This window comes from Musca autumnalis, unplaced genomic scaffold (genome assembly GCF_047663935.1).
Source record: "Musca autumnalis isolate F117 unplaced genomic scaffold, ASM4766393v1 scaffold_2, whole genome shotgun sequence".
NCBI classification, from domain to species: domain Eukaryota; kingdom Metazoa; phylum Arthropoda; class Insecta; order Diptera; family Muscidae; genus Musca; species Musca autumnalis.
The window spans coordinates 253,125,580-253,144,132 of NW_027411755.1; the positions used below are offsets into that span (position 1 = coordinate 253,125,580).

General features: G+C 35.8%; 1 protein-coding gene across 3 annotated transcripts in view; it reads left to right on the plus strand.

Annotated features, from left to right (window-relative positions):
* The window catches only part of Zir (dedicator of cytokinesis), a 166,634-nt gene extending 150,462 nt beyond the window's left edge, over window positions 1–16,172 (plus strand). For 2 of the 3 annotated variants that reach the window (XM_073971393.1, XM_073971394.1), the window contains exons 2-11: window positions 6,773–6,857; window positions 6,943–7,121; window positions 7,178–10,256; window positions 10,321–10,430; window positions 10,610–11,696; window positions 13,721–14,316; window positions 14,381–14,648; window positions 14,709–14,889; window positions 14,958–15,507; window positions 15,579–16,172. In XM_073971393.1, the coding sequence (XP_073827494.1) occupies window positions 6,816–6,857; window positions 6,943–7,121; window positions 7,178–10,256; window positions 10,321–10,430; window positions 10,610–11,696; window positions 13,721–14,316; window positions 14,381–14,648; window positions 14,709–14,889; window positions 14,958–15,507; window positions 15,579–15,621 (6,135 nt within the window). In that variant the 5' untranslated portion in view covers window positions 6,773–6,815 and the 3' untranslated portion in view covers window positions 15,622–16,172. Of the gene's footprint in view, window positions 1–6,470; window positions 6,668–6,772; window positions 6,858–6,942; window positions 7,122–7,177; window positions 10,257–10,320; window positions 10,431–10,609; window positions 11,697–13,720; window positions 14,317–14,380; window positions 14,649–14,708; window positions 14,890–14,957; window positions 15,508–15,578 lie in introns of those variants that run through there. The other variant, XM_073971392.1, reaches the window with a different exon arrangement.
* Window positions 16,173–18,553: the final 2,381 nt, after the last annotated feature.

Genomic DNA, 18,553 nt, shown 5'->3' on the forward strand with positions numbered 1-18,553 from the left:
CTTAAAAAGTGTCTAATGAAAAAAAAAATAATTTTATGATTTCCAAATAACTTTAGATTTATTAACTCCATAAAATCTCATGCGACCAATCGTAATAGCTCATTTATACTAGCCATAAATCCTCGACTGGATTTAATAAATCCTGTACAAATCGCATTGCATTTAGATATACATTTTGGAGGATTTAAATGGCAGTCAGCTGATTTTTGTTCATAGCACAATTACCAAGGTAGATGCATCAACCCATCTGAACGAATGTGAAACGTCAAAAGAATTTTTTGTAAATTGAATTCGTCTCAAAAAACATACGTCAAATTACAAATGTATTGTTTAATACTGAAAATGTTAGCACATTATGCTACTAATGCTACCTAAAGAGCAAATAAAGAATTATTTTATCGCAGTTTGCCCATCTAAAATAAATAAACGAATTATTTTATCGTTTAGACATCATAAATATTAGTCTTGGTTGATTAAAATCAACTTTGTACATCAAAACAAATATAATTTTTCCGCCTTGTTTACAAATTTTTACATTTTAAATTATTTTTAGTGTAGCAATTCACCGATGCATCTACCTTGTTTCTTGTGCCAGCTTGCAACTTTTTGTATTTTCTAGCAACATGTTGCAAAAAACAGAGTTGTATAGGAGGATTTATGCCAGATTTAAAACAAATCCACTCAATAGGAGGATTTATTTTTGTATGGGAAATCTGGTAAATTTTTTGCTGGATTTAGCAAATAAAACCTGATAATGCGCTAAATCCGGCTATTGGTGTCATATCTAAATGGCATATAAGCGTGTAAAACAAGACAAACTCTGTTGCAAAAACAGTTGCAACTTTTGGTACTTTTTGAGTAGAGTTGGATTTTTTTGCACAAATGCCGAATACAACACTGTATTTTTGGTGGATTTGTGCCGGATTTAAAATAAACCCAGCCATGAGAGGATTTAATTTTTGTATGCAAATCTGGTCAGATTTGAGCAGATTAAGCAAATAAATCCTCATGAAGTGGGTTAACCCGGCAAAAAGCTGTAGTGTAACCGTGCTATTACAACATGTTTAAGTGCAATACCTCGATTTATTTGACAGATATTGTATGTAAATGACAAGTTAAATCGACTGGATTTGCTAAATCCACATTAAGTTTAAAATATGCTTGATTTATCAAACAAATCCAGATGCACTTAATCATCGTATAAATGTATAGTATAAACCAAGCTTAAGCTTAATAGTTTTAATCTTTTTAAAGTACTTTCTTGCCACACTGTATATTCCCAAGATATATCTAAAGTGTGATTCCCAACACCCTATAACAAATTCATAATGCAGGTGTTTTATTATTTTTGGAAAAAAAAACAAAAAAACACACATAAAAAAGAAGAATTAATAATTATTTTGACAGATTGTCATAATGAATATTTATATCAAATGGTATTGAAGTTTTCTTATTTGAATCATACAAGATTCAAGTTTAATTTGTTTGTTCGTTAGTTTTTCTTTTCACAAAAACCCACATTGTCGCCAAGATCTGTAGGTGGCAATGGTGGCTGGCTGAAGGGGAGTAAATAAAATAAACGTGACTCGTGGGTGACTTTATTGAGATCAATATTTTTTTGTTTCATCTTTGTTGATGTTACTATTTTATGACAAGTGTACAATTGTGTCTGTAGTATTAGGCCACAAATCCTCTCGACAGTGCCAAAGCCATATTTATTCGATTGATCTCATTTCAATTCATCCATTTGCCCCATGTAGATACATAGAAGCAAGTGAAAGGCATTTTTTTAATTGTTTCCACATTGAAGCATCAAATTTACTCAAGTGCGGAGAGGAGACATCCGATTGAATAGGCATCATTGCTTTTGCCATGTCACCAATTAATTTCATTAATAATTTGTTAAAATTTTGAATTGAAAACTACTTGAAACGAAAAATATGGAAATTATGAAATTGAAGTAGTCATCGATTCAAATAAAATTATTAATAAGCGGATTGTTTCAATGACAGTAAAGATCATCCTGATCAACCAACAATCGAATAAAAGTGATTTGATTTAAATTTGAAATACAATTGAAAATCAATAAATTCAAGGACTGTTAATTTTAAATAGGAGCACGTGAAATATGACACGTGTGTATACTCAACCATTCACCATGCTCTGCTCTAGAACCACCCAAGGCGAATTTAGCAAGGCAATCCATTATTGTATCGCCTTATTTCTTGCACCATGAAACCACCAAAAAATAACTCTATTTTCACCAAAATTTCTTCAAACTCAAAATTTTTGTTTACGTTTTCTGTCAAATTCATTGTTATTGTGAATTAGCCATATGAAAACGAAAACAAAACTTTTGACAGCTTGAACGACTTTCTGGGCCTGTTTCGCTATGTCGAAAGAAAATGATTGCGAACGAAAAACACCTAAACTTTGGGTTTCATGGCAATGTGTTTGCTTTAAAACAACTACAAAATTAAAAAAAAACACGAGTTTAGTTTTTTCTTTCGTTTTCATTTTCGTTCGACATCATGATGAAATAATAAGGTGGCGTAAAACGTCCAGCTGATTGGTTTCAATCTGTCAATTTTTTTGTTATTGTGAATAAATTGTATGAAAACGTAAATAAACATTTTGACATATTGAAGAATTTTGCGCCAACAATGAGTTGTTGTTGTGCTACTTACGTGACCTGTTAGATAGATCTTGGTTCGACATATAATTTGGTAAAGTTTAGGTGTTTTTTGTTCGCAATCATTTTCTTTCGACATAGTGAAACAAGCCCTTTATAAGCAGTTGCTTTAGTGATCCCTACAAAAGAACCAGTTGGTTTATCCCATGGTGGAATAATGCTATGTTTACATTTACGAAATCCACTCGATTTCATCTGTCAAATCCATAGGTTAAACGTCAAATGAAATCCAATGGATTTCAGATGAGATCTCATTTGACGTTTGAGTTATGGAATTGACAGATGAAATCGAGTGGATTTCGTAAATGTAAACTTAGCATAAGAAGGTGTTACATCAAATCCATGGTGGAATAATACTATGCTTACATCTACAAAATCCACTCGATTTCAACTGTCAATTCCTTTGCGTATACGTCAAATGAAAACTCGTCTGAAATCGATTCGATTTCATTTGACGTTTGAGCAATGGAATTGACAGTTGAAATCCGAGTGGATTTCGTAAATGTAAACATAGTATAAGAACGTGTTACATCAAACGTCAAATTTCGTCACAATAATGCATTATTGTGAGTTGCTTGTTTACATTTTGTATGTGTTTTTATTGACAATAATGCATTTTGACAACTAGTGTGATAATCAGCTGTTTTTCCCGTCGTACCAGTATTAGCTTTGTTCCTTTACGTGCAAGAATCTTCAAGTTTTACCACTTTTTACTCGAAAAGCGTTCCTTTACTTTAGATACCATCCCAGCAAAAAATTTTGGAAGTTGTGCAATTGGAGTTATGATTTCACAACATCTTTCGATGTAGTCCAACAGAGTTATGAAAAATGCACTCCGTTCGATACATTTTATAAGCAGTTGCTGTAGAGATCCCTACAGAAAAAAACCAGTTGGTTGATCCCAACACATTTCTTCAAAAGAGAAACAAGATTGTATACATTTCGAAGAATTTGTTATAAAATAAAGAAATAAAAACTTAAGTTGCGAACACTTTTGCGGTAATTCACTCGACGGAAATTTTTAATGGAGCGGAGTTGGAGTCCATGTCGAAAGCTGAACTAGTGATGGGAAGGCAACATAAAAAACCTTTTGGATGATGAAGCGAAATCGCATCTGACTTGGATTAAATTGAGAACGGAGGAAGTAATCTCAAATGTGATTGAATTTAATGTGAATTTTTTTAAATTTGTGTTTATATGATAAATTTGTATTTATATCATAAGTATAATAAAGTTCTTTGAGTTCTTGTTTTACACAAATAATAAATGCTTTTTATTTATTTTGGGATCTTTCGCAATAGCTTGCATTTTTATTGCATCTTTAGACTGATTAAAATGCAATCCGAAGAATGAATATAAATTCAATCCAAAGCACTGCATCTTAACCTGTGATTTGGATCGAAAATCGAGTGCTTCCTAACTGTGTGCTGTGGAAGCAAAATGGAGTGCATCTTAGCTGCGCGCTCTCTTGTAAAATTCATAAGTGAATTCATACCCAGCAAAAAGTTTGCATCCGCGGATGCAGTTGAATCACTACAAGAATACGGTACATTTGCCGTTGGAGTACATCTTTTCCTATGAATTCACTTATTAATTTTACAAGAGAGCGCGCAGCTAGGATGCACTCCATTTCGCTTCCACAGCACACATCTAGAGCTGTGTTCCTTTACTTCCCTGAGGTTACCATTTGTTACCATTTTTAACCTGCAAAGCGTTCCTTAACCCCGAAAAGTGGCAAAACTGGAAGCAATTTTTAAGAGAGTGAGAGGGGAGAGAGAGCGAAAATGGCTTTCTCTTCTACCACAGGCTACCAGCAAAATTTCTGCAGGTAGAATATGGCAGAACTGATTTTTCGACTTTTGTTTGACGATTGGCCGAAGAAAAAGTCGAACACTGACAACACTAAATTAAAAACTGTGAAATAAAGGACGAAATTTGATTTTTTATGTTTTTTCTGACATTGCTGCCGGATCTACCATTTTTCCGTTCCTTTACTTTTCTGGTAAAAATGTTCATGAGAGAACAATTTTGACACTTTTCTCTTTTGCTACTCTTACCATTAAAAAAGTAAAGGAACAAAGCTTAGGATGCACTCCATTTTCGATCCAAATCACAGCTTAAGATGTAGTGCTTTGGATTGAATTTATATGTATCCTTCGGATTGCATTTTTAATCAGTCTAAAGATGCAATTAAAATGCAAGCCATTTCGAAATATCCCAAAATAAATAAAATGCATTTATTATTGGTGCAAAACAAGAACACAAAGAACTTTATTATATATATAAACACAAATAAAAATAGTTTCCATTATATTCAATCACATTTGAGCTTACTTTCTCCGTTCCCCAATTAATCCAAGCGTATCTGATTTTGCTTCATCATCCTAAAATTTTTTTTATATTGCCTTTCCATCACTAGTTCATCTTTCGAAATGGACTCCAACTCCACTCCATTAAAAATTTCCGTCTCGTAAATTACCGCAAAAATGATCGCAACTTAAGTATTTATTTCTCTATTTTATACAAAATTCTTCGAAATATATACACTCTTAGCTTCGTTCCCGTACTTTTTAATGGTAAAACTCGTAAAAGAGAGAACTGCAAAAAATTTGTTCTCACACACAAGTTTTTTGAAATAGTTCGGGAACGGAAAAATGGAAAATACGTCAAAAAAACTGGAACAAATGTGAAAGTCGGCGTATCAGCCAATCAGACACCGGCAACCATGTTACTATTTTTTTACTCGTCCAAATTTGTTGTGTAAAAAGTTTTTTAAGAGAGCATCATTCAGCGCCATTTTTGTTTAAAGAGAAGTGAACATTTTACAACTTTTTTGTGTATGGGAACGCTTTTTCGAGTAAAATGTGTAAAAGTCGTAAAAATTGTAAAAACTTTTTATTTCTGGAACACAGCTCTTGTTTATCTTTTGAAATGTGTAGGGATCAATCACCTGTTTTTTTCCTTAGGGATCTCTACAGCAACTGCTTATAAAATGTATCGAACGGAGTGCATTTTTCATAACTCTGTTGGACTACATCGAAAGATGTTGTGAAATCATAACTCCAATTGCACAGCTTCCAAAATTTGTTGCTGGGATGGTTCATAGCATGGTGGAATAATAAGGTGTAACGCCAAAAACAGCTGATCTGCATATGAGTTGTCAAAATGAGTTATTGTGAATAAAATCACATACAAAATGTAAACAAGCAATTCACAGCAATGCATTTCACATGATTTGATGTTACACCTTCTTATTCCACCATGGTTCATAGTAGAGCTGGCAAACCATCGATATTCCCATCATTAGATATTTTCGATATAATTGTTTTAAAAATCGATTGCTATCGATATTATCGTTAACTTGTCACCACCATTAATTTGGAAATGAAAATGGCGGAAATGTCTACGCTTTTGTTGACATTTTGCACAAATAGTTCACAGAAATCAAAAAGGAGAAAAAAACAATTGCTTTTATTTAGTAAAAATACATTTTACTGTTCCGAAAAATTTGTACGTGAGACTACCAACTTATTTTCTCATATCCACAAAACCGAAAAGCCGCGAAATTTCTATTAATTTCAATGAATTTTAGGTTAGGGGTTTTTAATCCGATAATATCGATAGACAAAACTATCTATCGATATAGTATTTTTAAAAAATAATAGATATTATCGATAGTGCCATCGACACTAGTTCATAGTGTCGCCTTCCCGCTTCACACATGTATTTCGGCAAATTATCGTTCGTTCTTCAACTGTAATCGAAAATTGTAAACATTGCGGATATCGTTAGTTCATCATCTCTAGTTGTCAAATACATACACAGAGGAAGGCCGAAAATTTATAAACAAACCAAACCGAGTTTTTTCTTTCGGAAAAAACTATGTTTTGATAAAAAATAGAAAAAAATATTTTTGTACGAAAACAGAACAACGATAAAAATGTCTCAACGTTCATTTGCCCAGAAGTTGTCGAGGTATAGTTTCTTTGCACATAGAATCCATCTATGAGTAGCATGAAAAAGGGCGAGGCTGGCTCGATGAGATTGGAAATAACTTTTATATCTTTCTTCCATTTATAGAAGTCATGCCTCGGATGTGCGTAAAAATGTGGTCAATTGTCATATGCAAACGAAAACCACGGATTCCTTGATGTGCTCCTCGACTGTAAGTTTGAAAAAAGGGAATTTTAATTTTGCCCATGGATATTAAGGTGGGTGTGTCCATCTACCTTTTCTTTTTTTCTCCTTAGCTTTCATTGACGGAGCCCGTGGAACCTCTGGATTATGAAGAGTTCCTTAACGCACACATGAACACCATTAATCGTGATCCCCTGAAGAACATTTTGGATTTTCCACCTGGCGATGTTATGGTGAAAACCATACCCAGAAAAATCCGAACCATAGATCATATAGTACCAAAGGAGAATATGTAAGTAGGAGTTGTAGGGGAAGAGAGAACTCTTTTTAACACTTTTTTGCTTTTAGTACGGAATTACCACAACACATTCAGGAGTGTGTGAATTGCTATACTCGCCCCTGGAAAGTGGTGGAATATGCCCAACGTCATTATTCAAGTTCATGTTGTGCCCGTGAACGCATTGATCGTGGCACCATTAGTCCATCAGCCTATCAACAGGAATTTGAAATTGATAAGGAATTTGCTTCCTTTGATGAGTCCTCCTTGACGGATCAAAGTACCAGCTGCACACCCAGTTCTAGGCAATCAATTGCCAGTCTGTCATCAGTTAGTTCTTGTACGGACACTCTTACGCCACGAGGCTCTTGGGCAAGTTTTGATTTACGAAGATCGGTAAATGATCCTTTGATACCAAATTTACTCGATGATGTTCCTCCCGAACATGTCGATCAAACGAATGAAATGAAACGACTTGTGGATAGACAAGAAGCTCTATTCTCTCTATACCCAGAAGCAGATCCAGAAGATGTTATAGAACGTCGGCTGGCCGCAGAGTTTCCCATGGAACATATGGGTCATCGTATTTTTGTAAAGTGTTTGCAGTTGCGATTAGAATTGGAGGTTGAGCCAATATTTGCCTCAATGGCCATTTATGATGCCAAGGAGAAGAAGAAAGTTTCTGAAAACTTTTATTTTGATATGAATTCCGACACTTTGAGGAGAATGTTAAATACGCACGTACGCACTGCCGATGAAAGTACCCAAAGTAGATCGGCCATTTTTGATATTAGCTATCCCAGCAATGATTTGTTTTTGGTTATACGCTTGGAAAAGGTATTGCAAGGCGATATAAAAGATTCTGTGGAACCCTATATAAAGGATGACAAAGATAAATGTCGTGAAAAGGCCAAAATTAATGCCTCCGATTACTGTGAGAGATTGGGAAAATATCGCATGCCATTTGCTTGGACTGGCATATATTTGAGTAGTATATTCCATGGTGAAAACTTTGATGGAAAGGATGGTAAAGATGGCCAGGAAAGGGAGTCAGGAGGTTCCCTGGGCTCAGCGGCCAGTTCAAATAGCCTTGATCGTAAATCTTCAACCAGTAGCTTTGATCAATTAAGACGCAAAGCCAATGACATGAGTGGTACCTTGACTAGGCGAGGTTCATTGGAGCGTAAAGAGAAACGTCGCTCATGGTCTCCAGATGATTTTGCAAATGTTGTGGAATCCTTTAGACCAGTTACCCTAACTATATCCAGCTTTTTCAAACAGGAGGCGGACAAAATGAAAGATGAGGATTTGTATAAATTTTTAATTGAGCTAAAAAGACCCAGTTCAGCAATGAAGAAATACAAGTGTATACCAGGTTCCATCAAATTGGAAATTTCGCCTTGTCCAGATGATATTAAGAATGCTTTAACACCCGAGTTGGCAAAACTTGATCCCTATCCTCCGGACAAGACACGACCCATTAAAGAGATTCTAGAATTCCCCACAATGCCAATTTATAATCCCCATTACACATATCGCAATCTGTTGTTTGTTTCACCCAAGGAATTGAACTTCTCTTCAAGGGCCGGGTCGGCACGTAACATAGCTGTGAGGGTACAATTAATGGCCGGGGAGACGCAAAATGATTCCCTTTGTGCCATATTTGGTAAGTCATCTTGTCCCGAATTTTCCAATGAGGCATTTACGGCAGTAAATTATCACAACAAGTGTCCTGGATTTTATGATGAAATCAAAATTGCCCTACCGGCCCATTTGAAGCAAAATCATCATTTGCTGTTTACCATATATCATGTATCGTGTCAAAAGAAACCTCAAGATGTCCAGCCATCGGTAGAAACTCCGGTGGGCTACACCTGGTTACCCTTGATGGAAGATGGAAAATTGAAGGTGGGAGAGTTCCAGTTGCCTGTCATGGTAGAAGCTCCGCCGGAGAATTACTCCTTTATACCACCCAATGTCCATTTACCTGGTACGAAGTGGTTGGATAATCATCGTCCCGTGTTTACCATATCTGTGGAGGCAGTGACATCAGTCCATACCTTGGACGCCAATTTGGATCGTTTCTTTGTAATGTGTGAATATTTGGATTCGCGTAAAATACCACCAAGGATTGGTGAAGGCAATATGGAGAGTGAAATGAAAAAGTGTCTCTTGGATATTGCCAATGCTGAAAGGGAACCTTTGGTTAAAAACTTGCATTTGGTATTGGATAAGCTAATTGAACTGCTGGTAACCACCTATAAAATTGGGGGCCAAACATTGTCGCTGGGTTCCACGGTTTTTGAGGTATTGTGTTTGGTATCGGCCAATTTGTCCATACTCAATGATGATTTAGTTATTGATCAACATGGAAGACAATCTTTACTTTCTACTTATGTACAATTCCAAAGCAAAATACCCCATCCATTTAGTGGTAAAAGACGTATCACGTGTAGCCGTAGCAATGCAGAAGAAATGCATTCCTCCACCTCATCCACCTGCTCGGACACCTATAGCATTTATGATAATGTGGTGGCTGGACGAAGTCTAGATCGCAAAGAACTTGCCATGGAAATGTCACCCACATATGTTGCCGGCAGAGATGGTCAAGTTCGTTTGCTGCATGAAGAATTAGCTCTACACTGGGTTGTGGCCAGTGGTCGTGCCGCTGATTTAGCGATGAGTAATTCATGGTTTTTATTTGAATTAATTGTCAAGTCAATGATTGAACATTTGGCCGTAACGATGACTCTCCAATCACAAAGGAAGCAGCGTTTCCCCCATCAATACACCGATGATATATCAACTCTTGTGCACTTGGTAACCACAAAGGTTGTGGGTTATCACAGCAATGAACCTAAATTAGCTCAAAGCCTTAATGCCAGCCTTAGTTTCTTTATATTCGATCTTTTCAGTGTTATGGATCGTGGTTTTGTGTTTGGCCTTATCAAAACCTATTACAAAGTTTTGATTTCCAAAAATGCCTCAATACCCGATTTAATGAATTATAAAATTGACTTTTTACGCATTGTCTGTAGTCATGAACATTTTGTGGCCTTGAATTTACCATTTGGAACTCCATATACCACCAAGTCGGCACCTTGTAGCCCCACACCGAGTACCACATCGAATAATAGTGGAACATCATATGTAAGTGAAATGCGGTGTTGTTGTGCTTTGAAGGACTTTTGTAAATTCTTGATATTTTTTATAGGGTTCCATTGAGAGGGCTGCCCTGCATGCTGATCTAAGTATTGACTTTAGGCAACAACATTTCCTGGTTGGCTTGGTTCTCAGTGATTTGGCTACTGTTTTGGAAGTACCGTAAGTTGATTTCGGCTATAGAGGGCTGGTGCTTCGTGTCACTCGGTTATATTAGTTTTTAGCTACGTTTAAAGCAAATCATCGGTCGTGTGTGTTCGTGCTTTTTCCCTATTTGTATTAAAACATATTAAGCTGATTGATTTTTATTTTCAAAATTTTCTTTCCTTAAATCTTTTCAGAAACCCCCAACTCCACGGCAAAGCCATTCGCTGCATAAAGAATTTAATGACTTCCCACGATTTAGATCCTCGTTACACGGACGCTGAAGCACGAGCTCGGGTGGCTGCCTTATATCTACCACTACTGGGTATTATAATGGATGCCATACCACAATTACATCAATATTTAACCGACTCCAATGATCGACTACATAATATGGGTCTCTTAGAAGATTACCAAGGACCCAATACCATGATTTCTACCACAACAATAAGTCCAGAGGTCGCATATGCAATATCGGGTTCTCGTTCATATGCCTTTACCGACCAAGTTAAGAATAAATCACCCTTAAGCAGTGAGAATACACGTCATCTCTTGGTTTGCTTTGTGTGGGTTTTAAAGAACCTCGAAAAATCAACATTATATCGTTGGACATTAGGTCTTTCACCACATCGGGTGCATCAAATGTTACAAGTCCTCAACGCTTGTTTACCCTGCTTTGAATATAAGGGCCAAAAACGTTTACCCGCCCTAAAGCGAAACACCCAAAGTTTCCGCAAGACCACAGATCTAAAAGATAAATTGGAAGAATGTATTCGTGGCACCAATTCGGCACGTTATGATCTAATACAGAGACGTAAAGATCGCAATTCAACAGAGAAGTTTCGTTGGAAGAAGGATCAAATGCCGTATAGGACACAATTTTATGATAGCACTGTAAAGACAGATCCAGAAGTGGAATTAAATCAATTCATCGAGGGATCTTTGGCCACGGAAATAACTTTGGTTATATTAGATTGCTTGGAGATAATTGTGCAGGTTGCTACCCATTCGGAAATGCATCATAATTTATTGGGCACTGTCTTGAAAGTTCTATTACATGCCCTATCGCGCAATCAGAGTACATTGGCATTGAAAAACCTATTCTCTTCGCAGAGATCTCTGATTTTTAAATTCCCAAATCTTTTGTTTGATGAGGAGACAGATATTTGTGCTGACCTCTGTTTGTTGTTGCTTAAACATTGTGGTTCAAATTTGCCAGGCATACGTTCACAGGCTGCCGCATCATTGTATTTGCTGATGAGACAAAATTTCGAAATTGGAAATGTAAGTACAATCGTTTCTTTCCCTTTGGATGTCCCTAAAAATCATTAAAAAAATCCAAAAATCTTTAAAAAATCCACGCCTTTTTGGCACTTTGGATGCCCCTAAAAATCATTAAAAAATTCACGCCATTTTGGTACTTTGAATGTAAAAAATTTTGAATTGTAAAAAATCCACGCCTTTTTGAAACTTTGGATGTCCCTAAAAATCTTTAAAAATCCACGACTTTTTGGGACTATTGATGTCCCTAAAAATCTTTAAAAAATCCACGACCCTAAAAATCTTTAAAAAATCCACGACTTTTTGGAACTATTGATGTCCCTAAAAATCTTTAAAAAATCCACGACTTTTTTGGACTATTGATGTCCCTAAAAATCTTTAAAAAATCCACGACTTTTTGGGACTATTGATGTCCCTAAAAATCTTTAAAAAATCCACGACTTTTTGGGACTATTGATGTCCCTAAAAATCTTTAAAAAATCCACGACTTTTTGGGACTATTGATGTCCCTAAAAATCTTTAAAAAATCCACGACTTTTTGGGACTATTGATGTCCCTAAAAATCTTTAAAAAATCCACTACTTTTTGGGACTATTGATGTCCCTAAAAATCTTTAAAAAATCCACGACTTTTTGGGACTATTGATGTCCCTAAAAATCTTGAAAAAATCCACGAATTTTTGGGACTATTGATGTCCCTAAAAATCTTTAAAAAATCCACGACTTTTTGGGACTATTGATGTCCCTAAAAATCTTGAAAAAATCCACGAATTTTTGGGACTATTGATGTCCCTAAAAATCTTTAAAAAATCCACGACTTTTTGGGACTATTGATGTCCCTAAAAATCTTGAAAAAATCCACGAATTTTTGGGACTATTGATGTCCCTAAAAATCTTTAAAAAATCCACGACTTTTTGGGACTATTGATGTCCCTAAAAATCTTTAAAAAATCCACTACTTTTTGGGACTATTGATGTCCCTAAAAATCTTTAAAAAATCCACGACTTTTTGGGACTATTGATGTCCCTAAAATTCTTTAAAAAATCCACGACTTTTTGGGACTATTGATGTCCCTAAAAATCTTTAAAAAATCCACTACTTTTCGGGACTATTGATTTCCCTAAAAATCTTTAAAAAATCCACGACTTTTTGGGACTATTGATGCCCCTAAAAATCTTTAAAAAATCCAAGACTTTTTGGGACTATTGATGTCCCTAAAAATCTTTAAAAAATCCACGACTTTTTGGGACTATTGATGTCCCTAAAAATCTTTAAAAAATCCACGACTTTTTGGGACTATTGATGTCCCTAAAAATCTTTAAAAAATCCACGACTTTTTGGGACTATTGATGTCCCTAAAAATCTTTAAAAAATCCACGACTTTTTGGGACTATTGATGTCCCTAAAAATCTTTAAAAAATCCACGACTTTTTGGGACTATTGATGTCCCTAAAAATCCTTAAAAATTCCACGACTTTTTGGGACTATTGATGTCCCTAAAAATCTTTAAAAAATCCACGACTTTTTGGGACTATTGATGTCCCTAAAAATCTTTAAAAAATCCACGACTTTTTGGGACTATTGATGTCCCTAAAAATCTTTAAATAATCCACGACTTTTTGGGACTATTGATGTCCCTAAAAATCTTTAAAAAATCCACGACTTTTTGGAACTATTGATGTCCCTAAAAATCTTTAAATAATCCACGACTTTTTGGGACTATTGATGTCCCTAAAAATCTTTAAAAAATCCACGACTTTTTGGGACTATTGATGTCCCTAAAAATCTTTAGAAAAAACCACGACTTTTTGGGACTATTGATGTCCCTAAAATCTTTAAAAAATCCACGACTTTTTGGGACTATTGATGTCCCTAAAAATCTTTAAAAAATCCACGACTTTTTGGGAATATTAATGTCCCTAACCATCTTTAAAAAATCCACGTCTTTTTGGCATTATGGATGCCCCTAAAAATCTGTCAAGAATCCAAAATTAATTTCTTTCAACGATTTTGTTTTTCACTTCCAGAATTTTGCCCGTGTTAAAATGCAAGTAACCATGTCTTTGTCCTCGTTGGTTGGTACCAGCTCATCATTTAGCGAACAATCTCTGCGTCGTGCTTTGAAAACCATATTGGTTTATGCTGAATCCGACACCGATCTGCAGGAGACCTCATTTCCCGAACAAGTGCAAGATTTACTCTTTAATCTGCACATGATTCTATCGGATACTGTGAAAATGAAAGAGTATCAAGAAGATCCCGAAATGTTGTTGGATCTAATGCATCGTATTGCCAAGGGTTACCAAAATAATCCCGATTTACGTTTGACATGGTTGGAGAATATGGCCAAAAAACATCGTGAGAGGGCAAATCACACTGAGGCTGCCATGTGTTTTGTCCACTCCGCAGCGCTCGTTGCCGAATATCTTAGCATGTTGGAATCGCAGACACATTTACCAGTCGGGGCGGTTAGTTTCCAAAAGGTAACACCAAATTCCCTACTAGAATCGGCTGTCTCCGATGATGTTCTCAGCCCTGGTGAAGATGGTATTTGTTTGGGTAATCATTTTACAGAATCTGGTCTTAAGGTCCTTTTGGAAGAGGCGGCAAATTCTTTTCAAATGTAAGTTAATCTTTTGTGATTGTTTTTCTTGGATGGTAACAGCATATACATATTTGTGTCTTAGTTCCGGCATGTATGAGGCCATGAATGAAGTCTATAAAATCCTCATACCCATCTGCGAGGCTAATCGTGATTTCCAAAAATTAAGTAAAATACACGGCAAGTTACAGCTAGCCTACAATCGCATTGCCCAGTTACAGGGAAAGCGTGTCTTTGGTACCTATTTCCGTGTGGGTTTCTATGGGGCCAAATTTGGAGATTTGGATCAACAGGAATTTATATACAAGGAGCCAACCCTAACCAAATTACCGGAAATATTTAGTCGTTTACAGGTAAATCGGAATAATGAATGTAAACTAATTTGAAAAAAAAAATTCAACGGTTTTTTTCAGAACTTCTATGCCGAACGATTTGGACCAGATTCTGTGCACATTATCAAGGACTCAAATATTGTGGATGTCAATAGCTTAGATCCCGAAAAGGCCTATATACAAATCACCTATGTGGAGCCATATTTTGAAAACTATGAATTGAGGCATAGAGAAACCTACTTTGAAAGGAATTTCAATATAAGTATGAACAACTTCCAAAACAACTTTAAAATATATCTTCTCAACCTCCTTCATTTTCTTTTGTTTTAGAACGTTTCATCTTTGCCACACCATTTACCAAAAACGGTAAAGCTCATGGTGAACTACATGAACAGTGTAAACGTAAAACCATTCTAACAACCGCTAATCACTTCCCCTATGTCAAGACACGCATTCAGGTAATTAATCGCCAACAAATTGTCTTGGAACCCATTGAAGTGGCCATAGAAGATATACAAAAGAAAACAATAGAATTGGCTGCGGCCACTAATCAAGAGCCAGCTGATCCGAAAATCTTACAAATGGTTTTGCAAGGTTGCATTGGAACCACAGTTAATCAGGGACCCATGGAAATGGCTGCTGTTTTTCTATCGAATCTCTCGGATGGTGTTACCATACCCACAAAACATCAAAACAAATTACGTCTCTGCTTTAGAGAATTCTCCAAACGTTGTGCTGATGCTCTAAAGAAGAATCGCAACCTAATTCTATCCGATCAAAAGGATTATCAAAGGGAATTGGAGCGTAACAATGAACGTTTTGTAGAACGCCTAACACCATTGATTACATTAACACCCACGCAGGCGCAGGGTGTTGTAAAGTAAGTTTTCTGCTTTGTTTTTTTATGTTTTTAATTGTTGCAAGTTTTAATCCCCAATTGTTTATTTTCAGGGCAAATGCAGCCAGCAATCGTGGAACACCTTTGAAATGGTAATCTATTACTACCATGCTCTCCCTCTCTCTTATATTTTGTCTTTATTTTTTAATTTTGTAACAACTTGAAAGTATTATTTTTTTCACATTGATGTTCTTCTCACTCCTTTGCTTTTTAGAAGCTATTTTGTTTTCCATTCACGTACAAGTATATATTGCTTATCATAACACCATGTCTTCTTTTTCTTATCCTCATCCCATCTACATGTCTGCTCACAAAATGGATTTCTCGAATATTTATTTAATTTGTTCTTGTATTGCTATCAATCAGTGTTTCAGATTATTTTAAGTAATTTATGGCCATATTAATATATAATAACAATATTATATACATACTTATATACGAGTATATATCTAAGATCGAATTTTTTACACATCGATGTCATCATTCACCCTCACCTCCCATATTTTTGATACCAAAAAAACAAACTTATCATTTATGTTGGGCATTTAAATTGATTTGCTCCTAATTTATATATTTTTTTTTCTATACACCAAATAAATAACCAAATATTAGTTGAAAATATACACAAATCATGAAATTTTTCAAAATTTAAAGATTATTATTACAAAACACCAATCAATTATACCAACAAACAAAATACACGTATTATAGGGGTCGATTATGGATGGCAACTGAACTAAAGTTGCGTTGCCAGAAGTGAAAATCACACAATTAAAATGAGTGAAACGACAGAAATTTTTGTCAAATTCTTCTAAAACCGGTTTTTTGAGCCTTCGGCTATTACTTAAATTGTAAAAGAAGTATGAATTTCAATACAGAAATGGAATTTTCCATTATTAAATTTACTGTCCGCAACGTAACTGGAGTTGGGATGCCATCCATAATCGACCCCTAAAAGGCGAACATTGACAAAAATGCGTGGACTTTTTAAAGCGAGTAAATTTTCAAAAGTCATGGATTTTTAACGATTTTAGAGGGGCATCCAAAGTGCCAAAAAAAGCGCGGATATTTAAAAGATTTTTAGGGACGTCCCAAGAGCCAAAAAGTCGTGGATTTTTTTAAGATTTTTTGGTGTATCAAAAGGACCAAAAAGCGTGGATTTTTTTAAGATTTTTTGGTGTATCAAAAGGACCAAAAAGCGTGGATTTTTCAAAGATTTTTAGGGGCATCCTAAGGGCCAAAAATTCGTGAATTTTTTTTTAAAGATTTTAGCGGTATATTCAAAAGGGCCAAAAAAGCGTATTTTTTAAGATTTTGTAAGTTTAGACAAAGTCCGTGCTTTTATTATTCCACTCTGCAAGATGGGTATACTTTATTGTAGGACCAAAAATTATGACCTCTCCCTTTCCAAATGTTAAATGTTTTCGAAGGCTGCTTCCGCATCATGTTGGGGAACATTCACGTTATCAACATGATCTTGGGTAATGTCTTCCAACATAGCTTCCGCATTATGTTGGGGAATGTTTTCCAACACAGCTTCCGCATTATGTTGGGGAACATTCTCTTGGGGACTGTTTTCCAACACAGCTTCGGCATTATGTTGGGGAATGTTTTCCAACACAGCTCTGCATCATGTTGGGGAACATTCTCTTGGGAAATGTTTTCCAACACAGCTTCCGCATCATGTTGGGGAACATTCTCTTGGGGAATGATTTCCAACACAGCTTCCGCATTATGTTGGGGAATGTTTTCCAACACAGCTTCTGCATTATGTTGGGGAACATTCACGTTATCAACATGATTTTGGGGAATGTTTTCCAACACAGCTTCCGCATCATAATATTGTGGGGGGTTTGATTGTACATTAGGTACAAGCAAGTCCACATTTTGATTTTGTAAAATTTGTACGGAAACAATTGCAGGTCTATCTGGCAATGGGGGTAAGTTCCGGCTTGGTTGCGAGGAACTGAATACCCTATTGCCCCCGCAATAATCATTAATCGTGAAATGATCACTGCATATATGATTTAAACTGTCTCTATCTAATCTAAGCCTACCCTCTAATGACGGTATCCACTGTGGAATAACGTTATGATATATTACATCTCTTTGTGTAAAGTTAGGATTTTCCGCTAATATCCTACAAAGCTCTTCTTTCCCTATCTGCTCATTTCCACATGTGGGAATGCAGCATTTCTTGAAAGAAGACATCTGAAAAGATACGAAAATGATGAACTCTCCCTTTCCAAATGTTAAATGTTTTCGAAGGCTGCTTCCCCATCATGTTGGGATAACATTTTCTTGGTGAATGTTTTCCAATACAGCTTCCGCATTATGTTGGGCAACATTCTCTTGGGGAATGTTTTCCAACACAGCTTCCGCATTATGTTGGGGAACATTCTCTTGGGGAATGTTTTCCAACACAGCTTCCGCATCATGTTGGGGAATGTTTTCCAACACATCTTCCGCATCACAATATTGTGGGGGGTTTGATTGTACATTAGTTAGCCGTTCTTTTCTATTTCCTTGTCATATTGCAATTTATCCTTTATCATTTGTTCGATTGTGAGTCGTTTGCCAATAATAAAGAAATATTTTTCGACTGTGAAGTGTGTCGTGCACTTAAGAAGGTTAATGTTAGAATATTTGCGGAGTAACACTTGCCATGCTTTTATGCACGAGAAGAAGAGGTCATTGCCACTAAAATCATCCTCTCTTACAAAATCGCCAAATTCCTCCAATGCCGAATCTTAGTCCTCCAGAGACATATTTTGATAATTTTTTAAAAAGTTGACAAATCCTTTCATATTGGACACCACAAATTTTAACGATTGTACATCTCGAGTTTGCTTTAATTTTGAAAGCTTTTGAATCACTTCATCGCTAAACAACTCACAATAATGGTCAATGTTGAACCTCCAATATGTATATTTTAATTTTATATTTGAAGGACACTTCTTCAATCCTTCAAGTAAAGTATAGTTCACTGGAGATCCCTGGCGTTTAAGGCGTCCTTGTATCAATGCGT